The sequence below is a fragment of the Miniopterus schreibersii genome (assembly GCF_964146895.1).
Source record: "Miniopterus schreibersii genome assembly, chromosome: 14".
Classification (NCBI taxonomy): Eukaryota; Metazoa; Chordata; class Mammalia; order Chiroptera; family Miniopteridae; genus Miniopterus; species Miniopterus schreibersii.
The window spans coordinates 41,181,579-41,207,135 of NC_138114.1; the positions used below are offsets into that span (position 1 = coordinate 41,181,579).

Consider the following 25,557-nt stretch of genomic DNA (forward strand, 5'->3'; position numbering starts at 1 on the left):
CCTCACAGATGTGTTTACATGGCTATGTTTTTGTAAAATTTGCAAAATCCAGATATTTTATACAGTTGGTGAGAATTGCTCTCTTGCCACATCACATTGCCCTCTCTCACTGTCCTTGTGTCTGGTGAAGGCGAAGTGGTCCCAGGCGATCTTGGGAATCCAGCTGTGGGGATACATTTAGTTTGGGTTTGCGGTCGCTTCACTGGGCAGTTGTTGCTGGCTCCCCAGTGTGGGAATGCCATTGAGAAACACCCCTCCCACTGTGCCACCTTACCCAGCACTGTGACACACGGGTACAGGACCCGCATTGTGTCGAGGTGTGAATATCTCTAAGAGGTCTGGCCCTGGAGTCATGGAAATGGAAGAGTGTGAACTGTACAAGCCAGAAACTGATTGGCAGGAAAACCTCACACTCGCTGATTTTATCTTAGCCCGAAGGGCAGCCTGCTACAGAGACTGACTGTAAGGGAGTTTATTTGGAATGGGACCCCAGGGAGCAGGAGTTCAGGACAAAGGGAAGTGAAATGGGAAGGAGGGAAAGGAGATCCCAGGATGTGATAGCACACTGGAAACAGCTACAGCTGCAGGCCACAGGTGTTCTGTCCTCCCCAGGCCTTTTCAGGAGCCTTGCCTAGTGCCCTGGAACTGTCCACTGCAATCATTCCCCCCATTTCCGGATTGCAGGCGCATAACTGCAGAGGGGGTTTCAGGGGGTCTCAGTGCAGAAGTGAGAAGCCCATTGAGCTGTACCCTGGGCTTGCCGCCTGCTTGCACTGACTGCAGGGCCAGAACCCAGTCCCAGCGGGTGTGGACTGGACACTGCGGTAGTGGGAGGAGTAAGCCATGGGGCCTCAGAGGCATCTCATGTTGACAGATTCTACTCTCATTCATTCCTAGTCAGAATAAACATTCTCTCTGGTTAGGATTACATACGGGGATGCAGTGTATACGGTTATAAACCTGCGTTCTTTTTTCCTTTATAAAAAATGTATCTTTATTGTTGAAAGCATTACAGATGTCCCCCTTCTTCCCGCCATTGACCCCTCTCCCCCGCCCCCAGGCCTTCACCACACTATTGTCTGTGTCCATGGGATATGCGTCTTTTTTCCTTTTTGATGAGAGTCACATAAATAGACTTTATCAGAATTACCCTCTAAGACACAAACTTGTAACTGTAAGTTTCAGTTAACATGCTACTGTTAACTATTTTTTCCGAAATTTTTTATGTGTATATAATTATACAAATGGGGTCATACTGTATGCACTATTCCAGTTGTTTCCTTAATGTATTTGGGTAACTTTTCATAAAAAATTGAAAACCTTCTTTTTAAACACAGCACAATACTCCATTGTATGGCTATATTAGAAATTATTTAACTGGCTACTACTGATGGCCATTTAGGTGGTGATTTTTTTCTCATAGAAATAGAAAAACTTGTCTTTTATTTCCTACACATTAAAAAAAAAAAATCTTTATTATTTCAGAGAGAGGAAGGGAGAGGGAGAGAGAGAGGGAGAGAGAGAGAGAGAGAGAGAGAGAAACATCAATGATGAGAGAGTCATTGATCGGCTGTCTCCTGTGCCCCCGACTGGAGATTGAGCCTGCAACCTGGGCATGTGCCCTGACCGGGAATCGAACCACGATCTCCTGGATCCTAGGTCGATGCTCAACTGCTGAGCCCCGCCCGGCTGGGCTCCTCCACATTTTTTAGAGCTACTGGGGGAAGGAAGGTAATGGGAAGGTGAGGAGGAATTGTGAAGGAATTCGTAATAGAGAATGTTCGGTTTTTAAAGTCATCCGAGTGCATCTTTTCTCTGTAATGACAAAAGTGTTTAAAGTTTCTAGGACAGGAAACAAAAGAGTAAAGTGCTAGGACTTTTATCTCAGGACAATGAGGAAAACCTCAAAATATTTATGCCCCTTTCATTTTTTTCATGCTTATTGTTTGCACAAAAATTATAGGTGGGATTAATACCTTAGATAAGAATTTGAACTAGGTGACTTTTAATTTTTCCTCCAACTCCAGGACTCAGTGACTTTTGATAATTTTGATAGCCCTTTTCCCTCATATCACATGATTATTAAATATATAATAATATGTAATTATTATTAATTTATATTAACTTTATAATAATATACAATAGCAGTTCCACATCCTCATTCCAGCTGGAGGTCATCAGGAAGGACTTCATGAAAAGAGGAGATTTGAGTAAGAAAAAAGGGTAAAGTCTTTCTCCTTTTAACAAAACCAGCCCTTAGTTTCCCCTTTAAGCAAGTTTAAAGGGAACGACCTCACCCTTCTCCTTAAAATGCCTCCTCCTGCCCTGGCCAGGTGGCTCAGCTGGTTGGGGCGTTGTCCCATACATCAGAAGGTGGCAGGTTCGGTTCCGGTCAGGACCCATACCTGGGTTGTGGGTTCCATCCCCTGGGTGTGAATGAGAGGCAACCAATTGATGTTTCTCTCTCACATCAGTGTCTCTCTCTCCCTTCCTCTCTCTCTAAAAATCAATAAAAACATATCCTCAGGTGAGGATTACAAAAAAAAGCCTGCTCTTAAAGCAGATGTGTGGAGTGGTTTGATCACATCGTCTAGACTTAGGTAATTATTGTTCATTGTGGCTATCACCAGAGGACCATGTTTTTATGTATGACTTTGTGTAAATACCAGTCTTAGTCTTATCTACTTGTGTTGTAGAAATCATCCAAAAAATCAGTTTAGGTTGAAATCAAGAGCTTTGGATTACAAAACAAAGTTCTAAATAATTATTGATCCAAAAACCAAGACACGGGGAAGGAACAGAAGAGCAAATTAAAACACTGATTTAGCCTTAGCAGCAGCAGTATCTTTTTCTACTCAAAATCTCCTGTTATTGGATAGTTGCACTGTTACTAATCTGTCAGGCTATTACCTCACTAGTATAGCAGTCTTCCATCCTTACAAAGGCTGTAAGTCTAAAGGAAAGACAGAAATAGACTCATTGGTTCTAAAATAAACCCCACAGTTCTATAGAAGAACCACCTGTCTCTTGGGAAAGATGAGAAGGTTCCCATCATCTCTGTCTGAAAGCCATCTTTTGTCCTAGCCATGTTTTCCATTGCTGATCATTTACTAGGAAAACATTCCAGCGAGTGTACAGTAAGTGTTACAGACCACCAAAAAAGATGAAGTGGAGATGCCCAGCATGCCTCACTATTTATAAGAAAATATTTCCCCAAAAGATGGGAAAATTCAAGTCTTTAAATACTCTGGGAGAGAGGAATAATGGAAAAAACTCCTCAGTTTCTGTTCTGTTGGTTCACAAGGTTTTTCTCACAAATCATTTGCATGGGACATTAAACAAGTCACATAATGGCTGGAATCCTCTATGAACTGACTCACTTGGGTTCCTGGCTGAGCTTTCCGGCTGCAGGACCCAAGGAGAAGCGAGATAGAGAGCAAGCTGGTGGTGGTGTGGGAGCCGAGCCCCTCCACTGCTGGTGTGGAATCCTGACCTGGGTGGGAGACCAAAGGGCTGTCTTTAATCGGATCGGGCACTTGGATGCACTGAAGTAAATAACTTGGCTTCTTGTCTTTTAAACCCGGCCACAGTTTAGCCTCGGTTAAATTTTTTTGTTCCAAATGATTACTTTACTTGCTATTTCTACGAGGAAGTTCATTGAGCAGGTCTCTTTGGCACAGCATACATATATTAGCTTGTTTTCATAGACAGTCATTCATTGTCTTGGGTTTGGGAAATGAAAATGTAATCTAATCCTAATTTTCTCTTGGTATCTCCTTTCTGAATCCCTGTGTGTTGTGGGTTCTGAGTCTGTCAGTCATGGTTCAGAAGCAAAACCAGTAGAAGACAGACACACACACAACATTCATTAAGGGATTTATTGTAAGGAACAGGCTTATGCTTGTAATTGTAATCTAAGAAAGTCTAAGTCAGTAGGGCAGCCATCAGGAAGGGAAGATCGTAAATAGGCTGGAACCCACAGGCATGGTCTGCAGTGATCAGGTGGAACTTTTCTTCCTCAGAGATGGATGGAAACTTGACTTGGGGTGTTGAACACATTATACAATATACACATGATGGCCTGGCTGGCTTGGTTCAGCGGTTGAATGTCAACCTATGATCCAGGAGATCACGGTTCAATTCCCGGTCAGGGCACATGCCCTGGTTTCGGGCTCGTTCCCCAGTGGGGAGCATGCAGGAGGCAGCCGATCAATGACTCTTCATTGATGTTTCTTTCCCTCTCTCTCCCTCTCCTTTCCTCTCTCTGAAATCAATAAAGATATGTTTAAAAAAAAAGTTAATATATGTACACACCATGTTTGCTAGAATGGTACACCTGAAACCTATATAATTTATTAAGCAATGTCACCCCAATAAATTCAGTTTTAAAAGTCTGCACCCTGCTTTTATGGCCTTCCAGTTGATTAAGTCAGTCCCACTCAGAATATCCTTACTTAAAGTTAACCCATTAGGGACTTTACACCCGCAAAATCCCTTCACAACAGCACCTAGGTTAGTGTTTAATTACTGGAGGCTGTTACCTATCCAAGTCGATACATCAGAAATCCATTACATTGTGAGAAGCCAGAGGAGCTGCCTGGGAAATAATACTGCCACAGAGGTGTCTCTGCAGACATTTATTAAATCAAGGCTGGGGTCTCTGCTGCTCTCCAAAAACAGTGCTATCTAAGCACTCAGTTATGTAGCAACCTGCTGTGTGTCAGCCAGGGAAGCCTGGTTCGCTGGCCTTGGCAGGATTGGACCCCAGTTTTGAGTTTTCAAACTTCCTTGTTAAACAAGTTTCTGTTGACGAAATGATGTTTTCCTATTGATTGCCATTTTGTGAACTTTTTAATATTTAAACTTAAAAGCTAAAGCTAAGAGCCATTGTCAGTAGAAAACTAAGCACTTATTTCACCAAAGAAGCTATTAAAATGGTGGGTTTGGGGGGTGGGAGGGGAAGCATATGTGGCTCTAAAAGGGCGACGTCAGAGATACTTGTGATGGAAGTTTGGTACCGTGTAGATGTCAGTGTCAGTATCCTGCTATAATTTTATAAACGTTACCATTGGGGGATACTGGGTAAAAGTACACCAGATCTTTCTGTTATTTCTTACAACTGCATAATGTACAAGGATCTCAAAACAAAAATTCTAATTTAAAAGTGATCCATTTTGTAAAACAAAGAGTCCTTTCATGCTGTATGTTTGATGACTGGAAGAAATTATGCCTGGCGGGAAAATTACAGGTGACAGGTGAGTGTAGTGTTTAATATAAAAATGCTTTGTAAAAATCAAGCTTAGATTCTTAGATGAAATTTTGGGCATATTGTAAAAAGATGGTGTCTTCACTCTGTAATGATGCTAACTGAAAGAAGATAGGATTATGACCTCAAACGTAATGCCAAAGGGAACCTCTAACAATGTGGAGGAAGTAGCCTAGGACAAATGAAACATCATTTCAGCCCCGAAAATTGTATAGATTGAAAGAAAATAAAAATACGTTCAAAGGACTTTCTAAATTTATGGATTCACTCACTCAGTAAATATTTGTTTGCCTACAGTGAGCCAAGCCAGTATCTGTAGTTTTAATATATGTCAGGAACTTTCCCAACATGTAAATGTTGATATCTTTGAAGGCAGCCGTACCTTCCCCAAGTCTCCACAGATGCAGCCTTCAAAATCTGAGGACCACATGGGTTGGATTTTCTCAGTGTGTGATATTTCTGATCTTATTGTATGAGAGCTTTTTATGGAAAAGTGAAATTCAACCAGTCAACAATAATAACATAAAAAAATTTTGTTAAAATTGATTTTAGAGAGAGAGAGGAAGAGGAAGGGGGGAGAGAGAGGCAGACAGACAGACAGACATCGAATTATTTTCCACTTATTTATGCATCATTGGTAGATTCTTGTATGTGCCCTGACTGGGGATCGAGCCCGCAACCTTGGCGTATCAGGATGGCGCTTTAACCAACTGAGCTACCCGGCCAGGGCAATAATATAACATTTAAAGATATCCACAAACATAATTGTTTTAAACCTTAATTGTCTGAAAGATATTTTTCTCCTTTTTCAGGTATTTCTATTTTAGGCATATGAATAAGAAACTTCAGTTAAGAATGGGAAGGTGGGAACAAACTCAGTCTGAATGTGAAGAAACAGGTTTTATAGGTGTTTATAGCAAATAGAAGCAACCCTGGGACAGTAAGAGAGGTCGCCTTTAGGCGCAGCATTGGGGCTGGGCCCTGATAAACCTGGCCTGCCTGCTCAGGCTCCTGGGGGCTCCATGCCCAGTGCCCAGGTCTCTGCAGTCACCTTTGGGGAAGGCATCTGCTTTGCTTCTCCTTAAAGAAAAAAGTCCTTTAGAGGCCGAGCATCTCAGTGAATGGCAACCTCCTTACTTTCAGAGTGTGAGTGACTTACGAACAGCAGTCCTGTTCCCTGAAAGCTATTATCATCTAAATTAATAGATAAATTCAGGGTTCTATCCTGGAAATGTCCTATTAAGAAATATTATCTGTATCAAATAACCCCTACTCTCACCAAAAAAAATTAATGTTTTAGGAAACCATGATTCCATATTCCACCCCAGTAAACCTCCTGGTGGACATGACCTGGAGGGAGTGAGGTTGCTGGTGGCTGAGATGACTCCCTTGTGCCTGGAGTGGAGGAGCTGTCCTGTTAGGGAGATTTGGGGCAGCCACTTACTGATTGGCCATTGGAGTTTTTTGGGAATAGTAAACCTTTTGGTAAAAGGGGGCTTTTGTCTCCCAGAATAGCAACTGTTATCATCACTTAAAACCAGTAACTTCTATATACAGCAAGTGCTTCTATATATATACTCATGCATTGTTTATATAGGACTATTTTAAGATCTGTGTCACATTTTTCTGGTCTATTTTATGGTGGGAAAATTCAATTGGAAAAAATGCACTTAGCTCTGATGGGGATGGTAAGGTAAAATAAAGTACTTAAAAAAAACTCCATGAAGTTTGTTGTTTTTATTTTAGCTTTAAACAGTACAGAAATAGTAAAGTGATAGCTCCCTAAATTACATTGTATTGCTTCTCCTTAAGCAAATGTAACCATTGTCCTCATGTTATAATATGAGATCTATCACCATATTAGTCAGAAGAAGACTTGCAGGCATATATAAGAACTTATTACAAAAATCTGTGAGAAATTGGCTTTATGTTTTTGTGTAGTGTGGCTTATAATACAGGGTTTCTTTTTCTTTTGCAGCTGTTGAATTGAGAGGGAAATGGGTAGAGAAAGGACCTATCTACTATTTTTTTTAATATGTCTTTTTATAAAATTGATTTTAGGGAGAGAAAAGGGGAGGGAGAGAGAGGGAGGGAAAGAGAAACATCGATGTGAGAGAAACATCAGTTGGGGGCCTCCCACACCCACCCTGACCGGCTCTCAAGCCCACGGCCTAGGTATGTGCCCTGACCAAGAATCCAGCCTGTGACCCTTCGGTGTGCAGGCCAACACTCTAACTGCTGAGCAACACTGTCCAGGCCTGTGTCCTCTTTATTTGTTCCTTATGTGACAGTTTATACATTTTAAAGGGTCTTGGTAGTTCTCTGCTCAGTTTGCCTCTTATAAAATACAGACCTGAACACAATATTCCAGATATGGTGAGATACAGAACTGCTTCCATTGTTCTGAGGTCGTTTTGCCTCTTAATCATCATGAGATATGTTGCTGGACCACCGTGTGATCTCCCTATTTTAGGGACCTGCTCTGAACAAATAGAAGGGGTTGGAGAGAGGAGAGCTCACCCGAGGGGACACAGGGAGACCTGTATTTGCCTTGGAACCTGAAGCCCTATAACCTCTTTCGCTACTTCCCTTACTGCTCTGTCCCTCTGCCCTTGCTCCTGGCTCCCTCCCCGCCCTCCTGTTCATTCGCCTGGTGGCCCAGAGTTCCCTAGTCCCTCCTGGGTGGGGGTCCCTGGTGTGTTTTTCATTGTGTGTATGTATGCATGCATTCATTCTTCACCGAGAAGGAAGAAAAATAGCGTGGGCAGAAATGAGGGCGAGAAGAAAGATTTCAGAGTTTTAAGCATGGTGATTAGAAACCTAATGGTATCACTTCCAGAAGTGGGTACTCAGAGGGAGGTGTTGTTTTGGAGAGGACAAGCCAGACTCTATCCTAATGACAGGCCTTTCTCCCTGGTTCAGGCTGCCTGGCGGACGCAGGCCAGTTTGTGTCTCCCTGTTAGAAGCAGGAAGGGCTGTAGCAGAAGTCGCGCTGGACAGGGACCTCGGCCTGGCACTTAAATGATAATCCTTCAATTCTTCATCTCCAAACTTCCTTGAGCACCTTTTGTCATCCAGATCACCTTTCATGACCTTTGGGCTACATTTGATACTTTTGACTTCTCCTTCTTGAAGGACTTTGGGTTTTTTTGGTTTGTTTGTGGTTTTTTTGTGGCTTGGCTTGGCTTCCAGAACACTATTTTCCTTTATTCTCCCCTTATCGCACTGGCCATTCCTCTCCCCTCCTTTTTTGGTTATATCCCAACTTCCTCACCCGTGAGACATTGACATGCCCCACACTCAGTGCCTGGGCCCCTCCTGTGCCACACCCGCCCGGGGGATCTCATCGGCTTGGGGCAGTTTTCATCTGTAGCCCACATTTCTCTTGTTCTCTTGAATCCTGGGGTGCGGTGTATGCCTGCCTATTGGACATTTCCACTAGGGTTTCTGTTCAGCATCCCACACTTAACCTGCCTAAAACTGAGCCGATGTTTTCCTTCTAAACAGGTACCTTCCACAGTCCTCAGTAAAGGGCAAGTCTGTCCTGCCTATCGCTCAGGCCCAAAGCCTTCGAGTCAGCCCTGACGCGTCTCTTTTGCCCCACATTCAGTCCATCTGCCAAACCTGTTGGCTCTGTCTAAACACATATCCAGAATCTCAGTACTTATCACCTCCACCCTTCCACTAGTCCAGGCCACTGTCCCTCCCACTTGGGTTACTGGAATAACAACTGGGTTTCCCCTTTCCCCACTGACGTCTTCTTCCCACCAGTTGCCAAGCCTTTCTTCCCATAGCAGCCAGAGTGACCCTTTAAAACTTACTACAGATCAGGTCAGTCTTCTGCTCAGAACCTTCTTCCAGTGACTGCCCTCCTCAGTAAAAGCTGAAGTCTGCAAGGGTTACAAGATCTGCACGCTGTCCTTGTCACCTCCCTACCCCCTACACTTCTGCTCTACCTTTTCCCTCTTGCTCTCTGTTCCAGCCACACTGGCCTCCTTGCTTTTATGACTATTGTCTCTACCTGAAACATCCTACCCAGCCCCTGTCTGCTTCATTTGGCTCCTTCATGTCCTTCATCTTTGCTCAAATGTCACTTCATTATTATATGTAACTCTGCCCCTGCTTTTTGTTCTCCACAGCACATTTTACACAGCCTGACATGCTTTTTAATTATCTGTTTCCCTTAGTGTATGTCTTTCCCCTAGAATGTTCCTTGTGAGCCAGGGCTTGGTTTTGTTCCCTGAGGTATGAGCCTGTTTCAAAGTGAGCATTCAGTATTTGAATGAATGAATGAATTTGTGTGTCTAGAGTTCATTGATACTTCCTGTCAGTGAAAGAATGTCCAACCTATGGAAGAGTTTATCTGAGTCCAATCTGAGGACATACCCAGAAGTGAAACCTCAACGGATTGAGAAAATGCTCTGGAGAATGGACAGTTTTGCAGCATATTTTATACATTAGAATCAAAGGAGAAGACATAGAAGGATCACTTGAAATCCCATCAGTGGTAGATTAAGGAGGCAAGAGAAAGCAAAGTGGGAAATCCTTAGGATTGGATAAGAAGCAGAATGGAGAAACACTTCTTTTACATTGGTGGGTACAGGATAGGTAATAATTAACGTTTACAGCACATAGAGATTGTATGCAGGGAACAAAACAACAGTGAGGGGTTCTGTGGTCTCGTGCTCTGGTGCCTGCAGTTGTGCCTTCCAGGGGTCTAGAAAAGAAAATTACTCTGACATTTCGAAGGTATGTTATCCTAGATGCATAAGAACAATGGGCAGGGCTCACTTACGGTGAAGAATGAACTTTGCTAAGGAAGCAATAGGCCTGGAAGGGACTCTCCACCATGGCCTGCCCAGTTAGGAACTTATGATCAGACCTTCCTGTGTGTTTGCTTTTGGTCACTGAACTTGTCAGGCTTGTCATGTACTCCGCTTCCCACCCCACAGCTTGTCAGGTTTGGTATATGACCCCTTTTTCATTCGCATTACATAGCATTGTCTTTTGGGGATTATAAATTATGTTCATATACATTATCTCACTTGATCAGTTTGTTTACTTTTTGTAAATCAGACAATCTAATTCTATTTAAAGTGCTTGACTTCCTTGACTACTAATATGCAAACTGGTTTCCTTGGGAGATCTTAAGTATGGCCATTAAAATATGTCCTCCAGCCTGGCCGAATATGGCTCAGCGGTTGAGCATCAACCTAGGATCCATGAGATTGAGGTTGGATTCCCAGTCAGGGCACATGCCCAGATTGCAGGCTTGATCCTCAGTTGGGGGCATGCAGGAGGCAGCCGATCAATGACGACTCTCTCATCATTGCTGTTTCTATCTCTCTCTCTCTCCCTTCCTCTCTCTGAAATCAATAAAGATATATTTAAAAAAATGTCTTCCATCCCATTTTGTTTTACTTATGTTGGACCTACATCCTGACTTATAGAGCATTTCCTTCTTTTATCACTACTTCCATAGAACTCTCTCTTAGGAACTTAACTGATTCTTATTTATTGAATTATAATTTTTGTTAGCTAAACTGGGAATCCTTTAAAAACAAAGGCATATCCAGTGCTTCATTTGTCCTACCCTTGGTTAGTGAGGGGCCACAGGCCTCACACTTGGTGCTAATGGTGCCCCCTGGAGTTGTGCAACACAGCAGTAATGGTGACTATAAAATGTTCTGCTTGAGTTTCTCATTATTGAATATTCTGTTTGTTTTCTTTCCTGCTGTTTGAGTGGCATTTTAAGACCCCACGGACTCTGTTTGCCTTGTGCTCACATTATTAGGTCTTTCTGACTACTGCATGTCACTTTTTATTAGCACAGCTGTGTCAGGTTTTTCCTAATTCCATTCTTCATCTACCCTCTTGGCTTTCTTCCTTGGCTATTTCTATTAGTTCGTTTACTGTTCATTTCACTTTATTGACATCAAACGTGTAGATACAGATGAGTCCGTATTTTCCACAGGTAATTACAAGAACCCTTTGTCAGCCTGATAAGCATACAGTTGATGAATCCATGGACATACAAATGGTATCTGTCATTCAGAATTTGAGCCTCGGTTGTGTATGGTTAAAAGATGCAAATGTGCCAACCTGCTGCTTTACCAATCAGAGGGGACATGCAAATCAGCTTTGATTGGGGAGCAAGGGAAGCAGGCCGAGGCGGAAATCTGATCCCAATTTTAATGTGTATAGATAATTTTAGTTGAAGACATGTTCTAATTTCACCTGTGTAAGTGCCCTGCCTTGAGCACATAGTAGTTATAGAAAAATGATCAGTCTAGGTTATTATTTCATATTAACTTGCTTATGATTCTGAATTTGAATGGAAATGTATCCATAGAGCCCTGCACTCTGAAAACAGGTCTGCTTTGATTCTCTTAGCAATCCTCCTTCCCTCCATTCCTAGGACAGCTCATAGTGACTGGAATACTGCAGGAACACTCTTACAGCTCCCCAGAAGGCTCTCTCCAAGCCCCGATTGTGACAGCAATGTCTGCTTTATTTGTTCTGCATACAGTCTATCGAGTTTGTTTAATTTATGCATATTTAAAGGTTTGTGTTATTTAATGCCTATAACTGTATATTGCACCAATTGCTGTATTCTCATTCTTCTCTTTGGAAGTTAAGAATCCATCAGTTCATAATCTTTCTTAGTTTTTGGCTTAGTCTTTTGTTGGCTCAGTTTCCCTAAACTGCTTTTCTGCTTTCAATCCTGACTCAGTCCCTCCAATGCTCAGGTTAAGAAGGATGCTATTTGAGGTCAGTTTTTAAAATTTCTGTATTGACAGCTTGTTTACATTTTCCTTTTGATTTTTCCATTGATGAGAAGACGGAACTCCTGTGGTGCACAATTGGGGGTGGGGAATAGGTGCATTGTATTGCTAGTCTCCAAAAGCAGGATTAAAGAGGAGGGTTGTCTTTTTAAAATTTTTTTTTGTATTGCTCACCATCAAGAAAGTTCAGAAAACAGGACTTCTCACCAGGAATTCAAAAGCTAAAAGAATGTGGCTCTGGGCAGATGCAAAAGTTTTAGCATTGGAGGTGGGAGTGTGAATGGGAGCCCCGAAGAAAATTTAATTTTCAGTCTAAGAAGCCTAACTCACATGAACAATTTCTCCTAGAGTAAGGCCCTTTCCAATCAGATCTGTTGGTGCTAAAGAGCTGGTATTTCAAGTATGTCCATCTGCATTTAAACGAATTGCTCCAAGACAATCTGATTATGCGGTAGTTACTTTGGTGAGAATAGCGCCTCAGTGGAATGGAAACTTCATTTTGAGTCTAATATTAGACCTTGCTTTGGAAAATTCCTTTTAAATGATCACAAGCTGGGAATAGCAAAAGAATTTAACTTTCGACAGACAGCATTGACCAAGAATTTTTAACTGCTTATGTTTGGGTTCTTGGGAAAGCAGATGTGAGAAACTCACCAGACTGAATTGACTAGACTAGAATTGACTTGACCCTGATGCGGTGTTTATATCTATTGCTGATAAGTTTTTTTTCCTAGTCTCATTTGCTGAAAATATTTTCATTCTTTGAGCGTGAGCATGCTAGGATGAAAATTGTTAGGATGCTTAATTGTCTAACAATCTAACCTTCTAGGCTTCCAGACATTGTTGCCTCTAACGGGGTCTGAGCCAAAGCAGGAAAGAGCCAACAAACCTGCAGAACCAAAGGCAGTTTTTGAATGAGTGCTGGGAACTTGATCAGACCTGGCCTTCAGGGAATATTTTAGTTTGGGTGGTTGTATCCGAGTGAACTCAGTCAAATGGCAGTTTTAACTGAATTTTCTTTAAAGGACTGCCCCCAACCTTAAACCCCCTAAAACCCATCCTGCGATTTAAAAAAAATCCACTATACATGTTAACTGATCTTGGAATTTCTATACTATGTCTACTTGGCTTACTTTAGGAAGTAGTTCAGATGCCTCACATGCCTTGAACTGGGAACACCAATATTGGTGTGAGATGCACTTAAGATTTTAAAAGATCTTTCTGAAATTGAAGTGCATCTTTTAATCAGTGCACACTTGATGTAGTGGGTTTTTTTCTCTAAGCTGGTAATGAGTTGATGGTGCCTTAGACCTGAGGAAGAATATTAATAAATAGAAGTTACCATTTATTGATCACCCCGTGGATCCCAGGCACTGTCTTTGCTTTAGATACCAACATTATCTCTGATATTCACAACAATCCTGTGGGCAGCAATTATGAGCCTGATTTGGGAGGTGAGGAGACTGAGGCCCAGAAAAGTTATATAGTTTGCTCATGATGACACTGCCAGTAATGGCTAATTAACTGGCAGTGCTGGAGTTCAAATCCAGGACTGTTGGACTTCAGATCATGTGTTCTTCCCTGTGGGTTATCCTTTTTGGTATTTACAGTGTTTGAAATTAAACCTGAGGCCTGACTGGGTAGTTCATTTAGTTAGAGCATCATCCCGATACTCCAGGGTTGCGGGTTCAATCCCTAGTCAGGGCACATGCAAGAATCAACCAATGACTGCATAAATAAGTGGAACAACAAATCAGTGTTTTTTTTTCTCTCTCTCTCTCTTTCTCTCTCTCTCTCTCAAATCACTCAATAAAAAAGAAATTAAACCTGAGAAATTGAAAACATTTACTTATTAATTCATTTTGAAAGAACAATAAGTCCATTTCATGTTAACATAAATAACATTGAATTTAAAATCATCATTTTCCAAAACAAAAATATTAAGAAGTGTTATTGATTTATCTTTTTTATGTATCTCTTTATTATCTAGCTAAATGGAAGGCAGCTGTTTCAGTATGAAGAAAATCTGGCCTCAAACAGATATATGTCTGGAAAAGAGGAATCTATTTTAATAGCCTTTTTGGATAATCACGCATATTCTCTTTTGATACTACACCAAAACTCCCTGAGTGATAGTTTCTTAGAGGTTCATCGCAGTGTAGAGTCTGAAACTATGCAGTGGACTTTGGATGCAGTTACCTTAAAATCCTTTAGTCTGAAATCTTGCTTACAGAAGACTCCTGACTAATGTATTTAGATCCTCGCCCACTCCAGGAAGTGGGGTCCCCCCCCCCCGAGGGTGGGCCGGCCCTAGGGACCTGTCCGAGACCCCGAGGCAGGGAAGGAGGAGTGAAGGCCTTTGCCGAGTGCGCAGGCGGCGAAGGAGAACAGCGCCCCATGCCGTGTGCAGCAGACGCTGCTGCTCTTTTCCTTAATGTACAGGCTCACTTTGTTGATTTTTAGGAAAATGTCTGCCAAATAAGTCTAATACCATGGTTTGTCTGGTAGCCATTCTTTCAAGTAAATTGATGTCCAGTGAAAAATGCGGCTGGAAGCAATTGCACGAGTGCTTTTCCTCAAGACACTGTCACACTTCTGAAGGTGGCACACGTGTTTTGTGCCCTATTCACTGTCACACAGAACATTCAAAGATGGGTACTTGGGAGCAAGATTTAATGAAATTAAAAACTTGTACTGCTTCATTAAGGCTATTCTTAAGAGAAATGGCCGTTTCCCCTCGTTGTTACTACATGTGGTGGTGGAGGATCCAGGGGCCACTAGTACATTTGCCAACACTGCCTTGACTTGTGCTCAGGCACCTTTGCACCTTTGCATTGGTTCAGATACCACCGTTTGACTTCACAGACCTATAAAAGGGTCTTGGGTGTCCCTAGGGGTCCTGGACCATACTTTGAGAACTGCTCTCCTAAAGTAAAGTGGCAGTTGCTAAAAGGTCACACAAGGAGAGCTGAAGTCACTGAAGACAATTCCATTAGGAAACAAGTGGTAAGGTGTGTGGAGGTGACACGCTTCTGGCTTAACTGGCCTTGCTTTTGATGCTCACAAAGCTTTTCCGTTTGTGATTTCCATACCATTGTTTCTATACCAGACTTTGATGATTTGGTATCTGTGTTTGCTGCTGTTTTTTCCATAATCATACCTAAGACTTTATTCAGAAAATTACCTCTGAACCTTTTTTTCTCTTCTTTAAAGGTAAATCTCACCTGGCTATTGTGCAGCGAGTAAACAATGAGGGAGAGGGGGATCCATTTTATGAAGTTCTGGGAATTGTCACCTTAGAAGATGTGATTGAAGAAATCATCAAATCCGAGATTCTAGATGAAACGGATTTATACAGTGAGTAGCTTTCCCTGAGAGTCATTTCCCCAAACCTTTGCTTTTTCAGTCATATTTGTGAGTCCTCTGTCATCTCTCCAGTTGTCATCCACCTCTGTTTCCAGTTATGCATTGTGTGTGTAGGTTGTGCACAACCTGTCAGTGTACCCAGTCCCTTCACCAGAGGGGAACCAGCAGAGCAGGGGCAGGTCCTATAATGTCAGCGGATAATGTGGGGTTTTTTTAAGCCAGTTGCTTCTAACCACTGATCTGGGCATTACTTGCCCTCACCAGAAAACTCATTTTGCACAATTAGGTAAATTGTTTTCAGATAAATTTCTATTTCTACTTAAAAAGTGAGGGGATTTGTTAAATTGATGGATAGCAAGTTTAAATTTTCTTGCTCCAATGGATTGGGGTAGAAGTGAGGTTTGCAAGTGTGGTTTTGCTGGGGCATGGTGGTGAGGTGGAGGTGTAAGAGGCAAGACGGTGGAGTACACAATAAAAATCTGTTTTTCCGTTTCTCTGCTTCTCTGCCTTCTTTGGGGTTCGGGTGGGGAGTAGCTTGGATCAGGGGAGGGGAAGGGAAGTATCCTCACCTGTTTGCCCAGGAGTAGGCTAGATCCGGGGCTGAGCGTTGAACCTGAATTCTGTCCTATTTAAGTCCACAACTGGATCATTGGACTGTGGAGCTTAACCCTTCCTCAGCCTCACTCTTAGCAAAGTAACACTCTTTCAAGAGTTCCATAATGTCGAAGATGGCCCAAGGCCTGAGATATTTGGGGTCTCAAAGGTGGGAAAGAGAAAGAACACTTGGGCGCTGTTTGTCCTGTTTGGTTTTTGAACATGATTGGAAATGGATCATTCAGATGGCCTGGGGCACTCAGGACAAAGCCTGCCTTGCTCAAAACAGAGTGATTTTATTCAATTCCACTAGAAGGGAATGGCCCTCATTTTAAAATTGAGAAAGTTTTCCATGTGCCCTTAAAAGAATACATTTTGTGTTTAGCCAGTGACCTGCTTCTGCAATGTATCTTGTTTTTTCCTCACGTTTGTAGAGTGTTCTTAAAAAAACGCCAATGTCTGTGTGGCTCTGACACTAGAGAGGAGTCAGAGTCTCATACTAGACAATATTGTCCTGCATGTCTACATTCTTTCATTGCTCTTCACGGTGACTGCTTAGTGCCAGGTGTGTGTGTGTATATTTATGTGTTTCCCAGGGGTAATGCTCATCATAAGAAAGATAATTTAGACATTTATGAGAGCTTATGTTTGTACTTGAGTGAACTTCTTTCAAACCTTGGTTAGAGTGATTTCATACAGAAGAGTTGCCTAATGTAACTTACTGATATGAAACACTGAATGTGTGGTTTCATGTATATTCTTGATTAAATAGGTGATCAGGGATGATGACTTTTGTAATTAGAAAATTATTTTAAATCTTTGTGTTGATTTATACTGTCACATTCTCAAAAGAATTTGAGATAGAAGAAAATTATAAGTTGCGATCACCTTCTCCCCAGGACTAGCCTAGTAAGCCATCTGTTTTGCCCCAAGCATGAAATAGTAGTGCAAAGATTTTTGATTTTTGGAGAAAGGAGAAAGCATTTGGGATCTTGTCTTTAATCTGGTGTTTTTCTTCATCATTATTTTGTCCAGAAAAATCCTTGAAAACAGATTTTGCCTTAGACCTTCTAGATTAGGGATTGGCAAACTACAGCCCACGAATGCCTACAACCTGTTTTCATGTGGCTCACAAGCTAAGAATTTTTAAATTGTTGAAAAAAATAAAAAGAATACTTATTTTGTGACATGTGAAAATGATATGAAGTTCAAATATCATGTGCGTGATAGTTTTATTGGGACACAACCATCCAGATTCATTCACATATAGCTGCTTTTGCTAAACAGCAGAGTTGAGTAGTTAAACAGAGACTGCATGGTCTTCAGAGCCTGAAATACTGACTGTCTAGTCCTTTACTGGATCCTCTGTTCTGGATCACTTTCTTCATTTTTCCTTGACCTTGAGGATCTCGTGGTCTGGGGTAGCAGTGAAGCTAACAGATGTCAATTTTTGTATGTGTTTTTATTGACTTTTAGAGAGAGGAAGGGAAGGGGGGGGAGAGAGAAAAACCCCCACATTGATGTGAGAGAGAAACATCGATCAGTTGCCTCCCGCATGCACCCTGAACCGGCAACCTTTCAGTGCATGGGCCAACGCCCAAGCAGCAGAGCCACCGGGCCAGGGCCACAGATGCTACTATTGAAGTGCTGTTCTATGACAGTGTTTCTGTTTGTTTCTTAAGAGATTTTGCTTGTGTATTTGTTTTCTCTTTCAGCACAGGCTAGGAGCCTCTTTAAGGTGGCAGGGACACACTTCCCTTGTGTCTTCGGTAGCACAGTGATTGAGGACCAGCATACATCCTCTGCTGCCATGTAGTTCTACAGGTTCTATGAGGGGAGTTTTTGTCCAAGGCTCCCAATAATGTACTCTTAAGGGCTCTGCAGGTCTTCCTGAGGCATATTTATAGTTGCTTCTAATCAGGTTGCCTGTTATTTACTTTGGAATCTGTTAGAGCCATGCAGCACTGATTTTATGAAGATTCTCTCTCCCTTCCTCTTTCCATGTGATGTGTGTACGTAGAGTGCCCACACTCTGGGGAGAGAGCCTAGCCTTTCCAGGATATTTTGTTCTTTTCATTTAAGAAGAGCCGGACCTAATGAAGTGCATTTTCTCACTTTTTTCCTTATTCTTTCCGCAGCGGATAACAGAACGAAAAAGAAAGTGGCCCATCGTGAAAGAAAGCAAGATTTTTCTGCCTTCAAGCAGACAGACAGCGAGATGAAGGTTAAAATATCACCACAGCTTCTCTTGGCCATGCACCGTTTCCTAGCAACAGGCAAGTGCAGCTTATCACAGTCAGAAATCTCTACCAACCCTGGAGAGCGTTTCTCCCCCACCACTGACTGGGGTGGGCTGGGGGTGGAGACCGGGAAATGGGGTGAAAAGTAATGCCACTTTTGTGTTTTGTTTTTTGTTTTGTTTTGTTTTAGTTTTGTTTTTTTCTTTTTAAATTCTCTCCTCTCCTATGTTCAGTGTCGGCATGAACTCCCTGAGACATTTACCAGGGGTGGACCAGTAACTTAGAATTGGTCTGAAAGGTAAGGATGAATGTTAGTGCCACACTGCATGTGAACAGTAGGCCAGGTCATCTGCTTCCAGCTAAGTCCATGGGAGAGCCAGCTGGCGGAGTAGGCTGACAGTGAGCCAGACACCACCTCATTGTGTGCTGGACAGCTGAGTAATTCTCTCTTCAGCTTGCCTTGGAAGGACAGTGGATATCAGTGATAACACAGGTGCTATGATTTGCAAAGAAGAAAAAATAGACTTTCAAAGTTAAACCTCTATCTTGTATGGTTTTAATGAAATCAGAAATTCTAAGAACTTTGACATGGATTTCTTGATGGCCTCTTCAAATCAGATTGTTAGCTTGGGCCCATTCCAGGAGGCAAGTGTGAACAGTATTAAAACCACCAACTCAGCCAGCACTGACTGCTCCAGAGAGGTCAAGGTTGAGTGAACGTAAGAGACTAACCCTTCTCACATCCCCAGTGGCTCTCTCGGTGAAGAGTGAGCTCTGTTGGCCAGGGGAAGTGTGAGAAAATCTGAAAGTGCCCAATGACCTGTAGAAGACGTCTTGTGTCCAAGATGGGCAGCCAATACCTTTGAACTGCATGCAGTGTACTTAAAATATTTTGAAAAGAAGGCCAATAGCAGCCACATGATGGGATGTTATACACAATTTAAAATCATGTTTTCAGATAATGGAAATGCTCACAATATAGTATTTACATGGGAAAATACTTATAATTTACTGCAAAGTGAGAAAAACCAGGATATAAAAGTGTGTGTATAGGAAGATGTAGTTGTGTTTTTTGTATGTACACACACACACAGGCACACATGCCTCGACAAGGAACTGGAAAGAAATGCTCATCACCAGTTGCTCAGAGTAGTTATAAGTGGTTGGTTTATAGGTAATTTTTTTATTGTCCTTTTTAGCTTTTTCTGTATTTTCCAAAATTTCTATAATGTACTATCTTAATACAAAAAAGCACAGAAGCTAATACAGAATTTATATTTTTCATATATAACATAATTTTAAAATTTTTAAACTTATAAACAGTATTTTTAACTTACTCTCTATTCCTCTAAATGTGATATTGTTCATCATTTAAGAACCGCAATTTAAAACTAAATGTTATCCTACTCTGCCTCTGAGATACCATAAAGTCCAGTTTCAGTCTAGCACCCATAAATCAGTATTTTAAGTAAAATTGACGCCTTTGTAAATATAGATCAACATGTTACTTTAACCGGCCAGTTGGAGTGCGTGTTGCTGCGTGCACGTGCCTTGCTGTTGTCCCCAACCTCCCGTGTTCCTCGTTCCCAGACTGTGTCGGGCGTCGGGCTGGTGACTGGGAGTGAGCTGCGGGCACTGCGTGTGCATCCGGTGCTTGTCCGCACCCGCACCCGCACCCGCACCTGCACCCGCACCCACACGCGTCCTGACCGTTGCTTCTTCCTTGGCTGCGGCTGGACGGTCCGACTATTGTGGCAGTTGGGGGCATCCCGACCGTCCGGGAGCCTGCTTCTGGCTCATTTTCGTTAGTATCAGTCAGAAAACTAGGGCGCTTTTATAGAATTGAAACCCATCACACAGGTTGAACAGGAAGAATTTTCAGAAACAAACACGAACATTGAGCATTTTCCAATTTCTCCCGGTGGCTCTGCCCCAGTGGGTCACCAAACAGAAGTGTCGTTAGTCCGCATTGCGTCGCTTCGGCCCCAAGTCTTCTTGTCATCCAAGCAGCGCATCCCCGGGCCGGCTGCGTCCGCGGAGGAGTAACGGCAGGCTTGTTTGTATCTGTAGAAGTAGAGGCCTTCAGCCCATCCCAGATGTCCGAGAAGATCCTCCTGAGGCTGCTCAAGCACCCCAACGTCATCCAGGAGCTGAAGTACGACGAGAAGAACAAGAGGGCGCCGGAGCACTACCTCTACCAGCGCGGCCGGCCCGCCGACCACTTCGTGCTCATCCTGCAGGTCAGAGGGGCCGCCGAGCGCCCGCCCCCGAGACTCGGCGTAGGGGGCGGGGCCGGGCTCTGCAGCCGGAAGTGGGACAACTTCACTTCCTTGTTTGCGGATCTGTACGATAACTCTGACGTAAAGCAATGTCGGTAGTTACTTTAACTTCCAACACCGAAGGGCACGTAGTGACTGCCGACGCCCTGAGGCGAGTGAAGGCTGGTGAATTCAGTTGTTAGTGTTTTTTGAAGACTTTGGGGAATTACCGGCACATGTCTGAATCTTGGCTGGGAATTGGAAATTTAAGTGTCTTGAGTTCCTTGGGTCCTTTTTAAATCTTTTCTTCCCCGTTCTCTCGTCAGGATTTGGTCTTATAGCTTCCTGGAGATATCTTCCTATCTCTTCTCTTAACACCATCAGAATAATCCATTTATTGTTGTTTTCATTCCTGGTTACTAACCCGACTCCTTTATGGAGGAGCTGATGTCATAATCACAGCCTCTCATGGCCATGGCGACTGATTCCTTCTCACTACCGCAGAATCCGCTGTATAAGGTCGGTCCAGTCTGAATCCTCCTTGGGGCTTTGGTGCTTGAATTCACGGGAGACCTTCATAATATCACAGTTGGACTTAGTAGAACACCGTCCTTGGCACGGATACCAAGGTGAACATAAAGTGCTAGTTTTATTCACTTCTCCTACCTCTATTGATGAATTACTTTATAGGAACTCTTGAGTTTATTTCAATACAAGAACACTAGCCCCTTAAGCACTCTCATATTTCTTGCTTACTTCCAGGATATGAAGTGGAGGCGTCATTGTAAGAGTGTAATCAGTACTTGGTAGGCCCTGAAATTTACATGAGTCCAGCAGGGTCCCAATTATCTAAATGAATTAAGAAGGTTCTCTTTATTTGAAAGGACTCTTATCAGATATCTACGTGTCAGAAACTCTGGAAAGTGCTGTGTCTCATGTCCCATGTTTGGACGATTTTGTGGCATCTGGAAGCAGAAGTGAGGAACCGTAGAAAAATCCATGGGTTAACTGGTTACATGCCACTTTCATAGTCTTTCGGGGAAACTTCTGTTGGCAGGGTTTTCTAATTCAAACCCAGTTCTTCTACTAACCTTAGTTTCATTCAGTTCTGAATTTTTTTTCTTTTATGGGAGATGGACAAGCTCGAAAGTCTGAGGGGACTGTGGGGAATTTACTGCAGTGAGGGAATAAATATTCATATTTCTCATAAAGCTAGATGTGAGTATTCCTTAAACCTGGAGAAACTGAATTACACTAAAAATGGTTATTTAGGACAAATTTTGAGGATTGACATTGTGAATTTCAGTAGTAATATTAGAGACTATGAGGCTTTCAATTGTCGATTTTTATGTAGTTAGCCTTCATGAAGCTGTGATTCAGTAATGCTCTGTTGGTATATAAGAAAGTCATTTCCTGGCTTACGGCTCGAAAAATAAGTTTTATGAAAGAGGGACTTCATAATCCCTGTCCATTTATAAGTAAACCCTTTAATATAAAGATATATATTAAATGTTTTTATAGATTTCAGAGAGAGGAAGGGAGAGGGGGAGAGAGAGAAACATCAGTGATGAGTCATTGATTGGTTGCATCCTGCATTCTCCCTACTGGGGATGGAGCCTGAAACCCAGGCAAGTGCCCTGACTGGGAATCGAAATGGCAGCCTTATAAAGATATTTTTGACAAGGCATTTATGTATATGTACCTGCATTAGAATACCTATGTCATGTGTATATTTATATAAAAGTGACCAGTTTCCTGAACTGTTGAACTGATGATGTCATGGGGTTTTATAAACAGAGTAACTGCTGGATTAAAAGGATTTGTGGAGGTGTTTAAATGATAGTTTGGTGAAAATCATGTTGCTGCGGGCCAGCCAATTAGTTGAGGTAGCCAGAATATAATAAAATGAAATACTCTGTCAATCTAGCATAGCTATCAGCATTTACAAAGTATGTTCCACCCTAAAATATCAGTTATAAATATAAATACAGATTACAGAGCATGTTACCTGCATTTCAAGGGCATTAACTGAGAAGACAGCAGCAGTACCTGCCTTCCATTCCTGGCTCCAGTGCTGAAAAGCTGCCCGCTTCTGCACACACGAGAACAAAATGCTTTAGTAATTGATGTTTGGAATATAATTATAAATGGAAACACATCGCTTCCCGTTTAAACCTGAGACGAAATAAAGGCTGGTTTATTCAAAGTAAATGATTTAAGTAAGTTAATTAAAAGAATATAAGTTACCAGGCACATATCTCTTACTTCATATGTATTAAAGGCTACACTTTAAGTTTTATCTGAAAAAGTAGATTTTTAAGCTAAAACGTATTGGAGGATCCATTAGGACAGTGATACAAGCACAATAGTGAAAAAAACTATTGACTCTACATGACTTAAATAACATAACAAAATACATATATAAAAGTAGAGGTGGACAGAAATATAATTTTGGTGGAAATTTTTCCCACCTCCACAAAAGAGCAAATATACCAAGTAAAAGTGTTAGTTTTGAATTGCATGACTAATAAAATAAAATTAACAGAAATTTGGAGAAAATGAAATGTAAAGCCAGAGGATATACTATTAAAAAGTTTTACATGACTCATAAAAATTGATTTTTTACTATTATGTCACATGGAAGTTTCTAGTAAACTCAGAAAGATAGAAATATAAAACTACATGCATAGCCCGGCCGGGCGTGGCTCAGCGGTTAAGCATCGACCTAGGGTTCAATTCCCAGTCGGGGCACATGCCCAGATTGCGGGCTGTAGCGGATCAATGACTCATCATTGATGTTTCTATCTCTCTCTCTCTCTCTCTCTCCCTCTCCTTCCTCTCTCTGAAATCAATAAAGATATATTTAAAAATAAATAAATAAAAAATAAATAAAACTACATGCATAGATCATACTGAAGTAAAATTAGACATAAAAATGCATAATTGAGACATACTAAGCCATTTAAAAATTGTGATTAATTCTCTTATAAAAGTTTTAGATGTAAGGTGCAGAAGGGTATATAATATGCTCTCATTTGTGTAAAAGAAAAAAACTGCATTTTTCCTTTTACATACACATACACACACACACAGACACACACATGAAATGTCTCTGGAAGGTTACTCAGGAAACTGAAACAGTGGTTGACCTCCAGGCCTGGGAATAGGGTGAGAGGAAGACTTATTTTTCCCTTGGAAAAATTGTTAAAAATAACACTGGTGGCAAACTAAAACCCTAAATAGCATCTGAATTAGGGAGAAAATGTATAGAATGTTATAAAATATATAGGATATCATAAACTATTAATGTCAACACCATATGTGCTGTTTGTCAAAGTTTTAAGAAATTGTATTCCTCTAAGTACTTAAATAAAAAAAGGAGTAGATACCTATAATCATCTAGAAAAGAGCAAATGAACAAACCAGAAAAGAACAACTTAAATAATATTCTCACGAAAATTTTTAAATGAAAAAGCCTTACAATCCATAAAAAACATCAAAATTTTGGTTCTTTTAAAAGATTAACAAAATTATTATTCTATTGGCATAATTTATGTGATAAAAGAGGAAAAAAACAAAATGAGTTCTCTCCTTGCCCCCCACCCCAAAAACAGCTGGAATCAAAGGAATTGCTTGAAAAATGAAACTCCATTTCTGTATTATACAAATAGAACAAGATGGTGTAATCGTCAAATGCATTCTTTAAGACCAATATGGGCTTAACCTAAAGTCTGACAATATGGGCCGATCTCACTTGTCAACATAGATGGAGAATTCCCGAATTAGAGGGAGCAGGTGGAGAACAACATACCCGAGTTATTCACTGTGACTCACTGAATTAGGTTTATTTTAGGAATGCAGGTTAATTAATAATATAAGTACAACAAACCCCAAATATGCTACATTAATTAGGAAAGCAGAAAAGAAAAATATCCTTATGCTCGTATCAATAGTGCAGGCTCTTTCGCATTCAGCACACCTGGGTCTCTGTGCCCAGTGCTGACCAGACCCTCCAGCCCTTGGCTCAACTGGGGCTACTCGGAGTTTGTACAGTATGTTGTGCTGTTGCTTGGCCTCCACTGGATATGACTGAATTATTTATGTTTAGTTTTCCTGTGTTCCTTTCACTTCAGCTCAGTGCTTCTCACACTTTATTGTGCGTAGGAATCCTTCGGGATCTTGCTAAATGCAAACCATGACTCAGCAGTGCCTGGGGTGGAGTCTGAGGTGCTGCATTTCTAACAAGCTCCCAGTTGAGTAAGTAGTAGGGCTCAGTTGGCCATAGTGACTCAAGTAGCAGCTTCGTAGCATGGCAGTGTGACTGTGAACACGAAGGCAAATGCTGGCACCGACATCTGGTGGGAACACTTGGTTAGAAGATGGTCAACCCGATGGTCCAAAATATGTGTAAATGAATTTTGACTATCAAAGAGTTTTAAAAAATTTAAACGTTTATGAATCAAACTTGCAGAGCCCCAGGACTACACCTGCAGGCTCCAATATTTTTCTAGCAGAAAAAGATTGCTAGAGAATGTTTGAGTGCCAGTCACTGAGGCCGCAAGCAGACATCTTTGGGTCGTGCCTCCCCTCTTACTGGGACTGCTGGGCAGTGCTGGTGAACACAGCCTGGCGTTTGTGCCCCTGGCATTTAATGAACAACTTTTAGGTGTCACTCCCCACTGAATACTTCATGGCGGTGATTTAAAAAACAAAACAAAAAAAGAACTCAAGAATGAGCAGGAGTCCAAGTAGATGCTCAACGGATGGCCTCTGAGGACGTCCTCAGTCTCCACGAGTCCTTGGCCTCCGCTGACCACTGGATCGAGTTTGTGCCGACCAGGATAGTGTGGCTCCCACCCTGAGGCCAGCTGCACCCAGACTGCTGGGTACCTGTGGATGCTTAGAAGCTTTGAGAAGAGTTATCTGATTCCTTCCCCCGAGGAAGGTGGGATCTGTGATGGTAACTTCACTCGGGATGCCAGCTTTGCCTGGGACAGTGAGGCTCCTCTCCTGTCAGTTTACCAATGTGATGCCTTAGCGCCCTTCGA

At 41.9% G+C, this 25,557-nt stretch overlaps 1 protein-coding gene across 2 annotated transcripts in view; it reads left to right on the forward strand.

The window, feature by feature from the left end:
- Positions 1 to 25,557, forward strand: part of CNNM2 (cyclin and CBS domain divalent metal cation transport mediator 2) — a 91,674-nt gene that overhangs the window by 51,972 nt on the left and 14,145 nt on the right. For both annotated transcript variants that reach the window (XM_081158942.1, XM_081158941.1), the window contains exons 2-4: positions 15,265 to 15,408; positions 18,150 to 18,287; positions 20,322 to 20,491. In XM_081158942.1, coding sequence (XP_081015068.1) covers positions 15,265 to 15,408; positions 18,150 to 18,287; positions 20,322 to 20,491 — 452 coding nt within the window. The remainder of the gene's footprint in view (positions 1 to 15,264; positions 15,409 to 18,149; positions 18,288 to 20,321; positions 20,492 to 25,557) is intronic.